The 6,129-nt window shown below is 50.2% G+C and overlaps 1 protein-coding gene across 4 annotated transcripts in view; it reads right to left on the bottom strand.

Moving 5' to 3' along the window:
- Nucleotides 1-6,129, bottom strand: part of ELN (elastin) — a 72,040-nt gene that overhangs the window by 43,711 nt on the left and 22,200 nt on the right. For all 4 annotated transcript variants that reach the window (XM_021005685.2, XM_021005681.2, XM_021005682.2 and 1 more), the window contains exons 4-5: nucleotides 5,974-6,006; nucleotides 2,389-2,418 (exon numbers count right to left, since the gene is read on the bottom strand). In XM_021005685.2, coding sequence (XP_020861344.1) covers nucleotides 2,389-2,418; nucleotides 5,974-6,006 — 63 coding nt within the window. The remainder of the gene's footprint in view (nucleotides 1-2,388; nucleotides 2,419-5,973; nucleotides 6,007-6,129) is intronic.

The raw sequence follows: 6,129 nt of genomic DNA, 5'->3' as shown, positions 1-6,129 counted from the left end.
CTAATGTCTGGCACATAGCAGGTACTCACAAAATGCTTGTTAATTAACTGACTGATGTGTGGGGGTCTTTGTTTCTCCAATCTTTTGGCATCTCTCTCATAACACAGGGCTAGGCACATGGGAAAAGCTTAAAAAAGGGATGATAAGGTCATGGACCTAGAGCTGGAAGATGCCTTATTTTTCACAGATGAGGCCCTAAGACTTAACTGAGCAGGTAAGTGACTTGCCCAGAATCAGCCCATAGGTCTTCCTGACTCCAAATCTGGTGCCCCATCTACTATGCTGTGCTGCCTCAAAACTTGTCAAATTATTGTCCCCATCCTGGTCCCAAGAGAAAGGAAAAAGAAGCAAAGGAGAGTTATGGGGATGACCATGGTGGGGTCAGTGTCACAGAAGCCAAGGTAGGGGTAGCCCGCAGTGTCAAATGCTACAGAAGGGCCAGCAAGGGTGAAAGAAGGCCTTTGGGGCCAAGAGCATCATGCAGATGACCTCTGATGGAGCTGTTTCAGCAGGGAAAAGGAGGGATAGAAAGAACACCAGGAGTAGAATCAGGGGGGTCCCCATCTGGGTTCCAGACTTCCTTCTAGCCATAAAGAAAAAGACATAAATGGGTGAGCTCAGACAAGTCTCTCTGACCCTCAGTCTCTTTCTCTTTAAAGTAATCACAGACTCAGAGTTGGAAGCGATCACAGCAGCTACCTAGTCCTACCTGTCCCTGACTAAGAGTCACCTGGAAGATATCTGCCCAAAACAGCCAGCCAGCCTTTGCTTAGAAACCTTCAGTGGCCAGGAGGTCACTCCTGGGTGAAGCTGTCCTTTCTCCTTTCGGATAGCTCGGTCAGGAAGTTGTGTGTGTTTTTTTTCTTCCTGATACCAAGGCGCCCCTGTCTCTTCGTAACTTCCACTGATTGCCCAAAGACCTGATTTTTGGGGCCAAGTTGATTCCCTTGTCCACAGAACAGTCCTTCGACCAACCCTTATATGGCCAGATCTCAAGGCCTTTCATATCCTAGGCCTTCTGAGCTCTAATGTTTCAGGTCCTCAGCTCCTTCTGGCCTGGATGTAACTCCATTAATACGCGAGTCTGTCTAGCAAAAGTAATCTCCATTTCTCCAATGCTTTACAATTTGCAAGAAACTTTCCTCCTCCGTGAGGTCATTAGTACAAATATTATGGCCCCATTTTACAGATGAAGAAACTGGGAGCCACAGATGTAAAGTGGCTTGCCCCAGAATTATCCCTTGAGTGAAGGTTGGAGCCAAACCTTGAACCCAGGTTCATCGTCTGAGTCTAGTCTACACTGCCTCATCTGAGCAGATAAGAGGGAAGCCCATCCAGGTGCTCTTGGAGTCATAGACCCTTAGCTCTGGAAGGGACCTGAGAGATTTCCTGTTGCTTCTGCCACAGTGCTCTGGTCTTCTCTTGGCCCACAGGACCAACATCTGCCAGGGCTCCTTCAGTACATGGAGTGCCTGTCCTCTTCTTCCCCCAAGGACCTGCCCTAAGGGAGGCTGTTGGTGTCAGAGGAACAGCAGGAAACTTGCCCAAGCCTGGGCTTTGGAGTCAGAGGCCATGGGTAAAAATCCCACCACTGTCACTTATTCTCTATGTGACCCTGGGCAAAAGTCACTTCACTTCTCTGGGCCTCAGTTTCCTTATCTGTAAAAGAGGAATCATAATACCTGCCCTCTTGTCTTTTGGTGATGAGACAATAAAATGGCAGAAGCTGGGAAGAGACTTTGGGGAGGAAATGTCCAAAGTGTATTATGAGAGTGAGGCCTCGTTTCCCCCTTCGGTAAAACTCTCTGGGCCAGCTGATGGCAGATGTTGTCTTCCTAGGACTGGACCCGCCTTGAGGCCTTTGAAAAGTAAGGGGAAGATCTCCCTTTGAAGAGAATGGTCATCTAAGCTCCCCTGTTGGGGCTGCTGGGCATTTGAAAGGGTCAAGTTCAAGGTTTGTCTGGGGTTCTTTGTAGATAACCATTCTGGATTCCAGAGTACCTCTCGAGGTCCCAGTTGCGGGCCAGTTGCGGGCGGGGTGGGGAGTGAGTAGAGTGTCCCTGGGGTAAGGCTAGAGGCTGCCCTGACTTCCTCTTAGGGAAGGGAAGAGAATGGTCCCTGAGAGGGAAAGGGCTAGCCTTCTCTTTTCTTCTGCCATAAGGAGCCTCCTTGTGTTACACTCAGCCAACAGGGGATGGATGAAACATTTGGAAGTCCAGAGGGGGCTCTAGGAAGTCGCTTTGTTTCCAAAAGAACAGACTCCCACCACACCCACAAGGGAGCAGGAGGAGCTCTGGGCCACCCTCAGTCCTCACTAACGTGCTCTCCAACCTCAGTGTGAAGATAGAGTCACAGCCTGGGAGAAGGATGGAAGGGTCTTAGACTTACCTCCCCCAAGTCCAGCAAGACCACCAATACCTGGAGGGGAGAAAATGATTGAATGAGCTTAGGCAGGGAGCGAGAGGATGGCAAGCAGGACCCTCCGCCTCCCCAATTTGAAGTCAGACAGACTCATGGATACCCCTTCCCCCAACATCCCTCTCCTTTCCTGGAAGCAGCCCTCCACTCCCTTCTACTCTCTTCCTCCCTCTTCCCTCCCTCTCCTTCGCTCCTTTGGGTCCCCTCACTCCTCCTTTCTCTCTCTTTCCCTCATTTTTTCTCACGTCCTTCCCCTCTCCATTCTATTCCTCTCTTTCTATACGTGTCTCTTTTCTCCCTTATGTCTCTCACTCACTCTGGGAGTCTGTCTCTCTGTCTCCTTCTCCATGTCTTTTTCTTCCTCTCCATCTCTACCTCTTCCCTTTTATCTTCCTCTGACTTTGTCTTTCCGTCATGGTCTCTGTCTCTGTTGTTCTCTCTCTAGCTGCCTCCCTCTCTTTTCCTGTCTCTATCTCTGCCTCTCTCCAGCCTCTCTGTATCTTTTTGATGTTCATCGTCTCTACTCGGACTTCTTTTCTTTGTCATTCTTCCTGTGTCTCTTTACCTCTGTCTCTCCCCACCTTTTTTTCTCTACTCCTCAGTCTGTCTGTCTCTGCCTCTCCCTTGTCTCTTGTTCTCCTGTATTGTCTCTGCTGCTCTGTGACTCTCTACCCCTTCCCATCTGTATCTCTGTCCTTCTCTGTCTCTGTCTCCACTCTGCCTGTGTCTCCATCTCTCTGCTCACTACTGTCTATCTCTGTCCCTCTGTCTCTGTCTCTGCCTGTCTTTCTCTCTGTCTTTCTTTCTTCCCCACTGTCTCTTTTCCTCTTTCCATCTTTTGTCTCTGTTTCTGCCCGTGCTTTCTCTCCGCCTCCGTATCTGCTTGTCTGTCTCTGTTTCTTCCTTCCCTTCTTCCCCTTCCTTCTGTCTCTGTCCCCATCTCCATCTCTGTCTCCACTCTGTCTCTCTCTGCCTCCCTGGCCCTCTCCCCTCTACTCCACCCTGTGTCGGATGCTGGGGGAGGCTGGCTGCCAGCTTCTCAAGCCCCAGACACCTCGGGCTCGCAGCTACACAGGGCCTCTCACTCTGCCATCAGGGGTGGGAGTGGCTTATGCCCAGCCGCAGCTCAGCTCAGCTCAGCTCTATGGACACCAAGCCCCACTACCTGCTGGGGATCCCTGGCACAGGTCTGCGTAGGGGGCGGAGGAGGAGGCAGTCAGTGGAGCTGAGGCAGCTGTGATTCTCTCCCTCCCTCTCACCCTGAGCCAGGGGATTAGTTGTTCCTAAGTCCCAAACATGCAGCCCAGCCCCAGGAAGGCCTCCAGAAAGCAGGCTCACCCAAATGTTGCCACTCCAGGCTCTGCAACCCTAATCCTCAGTCTAGAAGGATCAGAGGCACCCAGATTTGGGAGCTTGGAGGGATCCCAGCCTTCTCAGTTTACAGAGGAGGAAACCAAAGTCCATCAAGGTCAAGGGATTTGCTCCAGGTCACACAAGTCAGAGACAGGATTTGAACCCAGATCTCTCCCTCTAGTGCCAATGCTCATTCTATTGCACCAGACAACCTTGAGAAGTCATGGTGTCCATGCCTCTGCCTTGAAGCCATTCTGGACCGCACAGTTATGTTATCAATTATCAATTTATATTTACATTGCTCCTTTCATCCAGGGCACATACTCCAGCTTTCCTTATGGATTAGACTAGGAGTCAGCAAAGCTGCAGCCTAGGTCATTGACTCGATGTATGTGACTTGGGCAAGGCATCTCAGCTCCATGCTTCTCCACATATTCCATTATAAAATAGGACTAATAATATCTGCCCCGATCCCCTCTCAGGTAGCGATGACCTCTCCTTTCCAGGGAGCAGCAGTTGAGAAACCAAGGGTGGTCATAGCATCTGTATGGTTTCCTTCTCTTTTAAAAACGAGGGTGGGGAGGGGCAGCTAGGTGGCTCAGTGGATAGAGCACTGGCCCTGAAGTCAGGAGGACCTGAGTTCAAATCCGGCCTCAGACCAAACGCTAGACACTCAGTAGCTGTGTGACCCTGGTCAAGTCACTTAAATTGCCTAAACATAAATTGCCTAAAAATAAAAAAAAAACAAAATAAATGAGAGGGTTGGAGACGCCTAGCTAGATGGCTTCTAGATCTAGGATCCTATAAGCTTAGAGCACGTGTGACCTTGGCAAACTCACTTCCCTTTCCTGGGCCTCAGTTTACCCATCTGTATAATGAGTGAGTTGGACTTGGTCCTTTACAATGCTATTCATAAGCCTGTGGGCCTGCGCCTGGATGCTGGGGAGCAGCCCCAGAAAAGGGCTGTACGGAAGCTCACAAAGGCTGGGTTTCTCCCCGGCTTCCTCCTTAGCTTCCAAAGAAACCCAAACCGCTTCTATCCCTTCCGGCACTGAAATTCTGCTGTGGCTCCCAGCCCAGATGGATTTTCGAGAGAAACTGAATCCAGGTGCTTTTCAGAAGATTCATTTGTACTTGGCTCCCCGAACAATGGGATGTTGTTAAGAGGCCCCCTGACATCCTGTAAGAGCTTGAGCCATCTCAGACCTCCGCTCCCAGAGACAGGTATGGATGCTGAGCACTGAGGAAGCACCAAACCCCGTGTGGAGAAGGTTTCCCTTGAGGGGGGCCCCTGGCAACTCCCCAGAGGAGGGGCAGTGGTGCCCAGCTCCCATCCCCATCCAACACACCCTTGGAGCCTTGCTTATCCCTTTTCTATCAGCACCCAGTGTCAGGAAGACCTGAGTTCAAATCCACCGCAGACATTTACTAGCTGTGTGACCCTGGGCACACCACTTCTGCTTACCTCTGTTTCATCTGTAAAATAGGGATAATAATAGCCCCTACCTCCCAGAGTTGTGTGGATAAAACGAGATAACATCAACAAAGCACTTTGCAAATCTTAAAGCACTCTAAAAATGCTATTATTGTTATTGTTGTTGTTATATGCTGCAATCGAAAGGGTTAGATTTGGAAACAGAGATTCAAATTCAACAGAGTAAGTTGCTGCCCCTCTCTGGGCCCCCGTTTCTTCATCTGTAAAATGAGCATGTGGACTCGGTAGCCCCAGCAATCCCTTTCATCCTAAATCTCTGATATGGAATTCATGAAGTGCTATATAATTGTGCCACTTTGATCAAAGATCCTACAGACAGTAACGACTTCAGTCTGCAGAGAATTTCCAGAAGCCTCATTTCCCAAAGCTAAGGATGCATTCTGGAATCCTCCTTGAGGAAGCTTCAGAGATCCACCCTCCTCCTCATAATACCCTTCTTGACGGCTCATCTGTCTTTGTTATCCTCTCAGCCTTTAAGGAGAATGGTCTTGCAGAGAAGAGGGAGCTTTCCAGCCAAACGGGGGAGACATTCATTGCTCCCCCTCTTGGGGAATCCTCAGTCTGCTCCAATTTCCCTTTTGGATTTTCCCTTCCTCCCGATCATCCCTGCCCCCCACCTGCCGGCCCTCCTCAACCCATCACAGCTCTGGCCCCTGGATGTGGTCAAAGATGGTGATCAGGGATGGAGGAAGGGGAAACTGCCTTACCTGGTTTGGGCGGTTTGCCTCCAGCTCCAAGTCCTGGAGAAAGAAGAATAACCGATCAGCCCCAGCCTGTTTGAGAAGTTCTCCAAGAAAGGGTCCTGTGAGCCCCTGGTCATCATCTCTACTGTGGAGGGCACTGTCTTGGCTCTTTGAGTTGAA

The sequence above is a fragment of the Phascolarctos cinereus genome, unplaced genomic scaffold (genome assembly GCF_003287225.1).
Source record: "Phascolarctos cinereus isolate Bilbo 61053 unplaced genomic scaffold, phaCin_HiC Scaffold_5;HRSCAF=322, whole genome shotgun sequence".
NCBI lineage: Eukaryota > Metazoa > Chordata > Mammalia > Diprotodontia > Phascolarctidae > Phascolarctos > Phascolarctos cinereus.
This window is presented reverse-complemented; position numbering and strand designations above follow the sequence as displayed.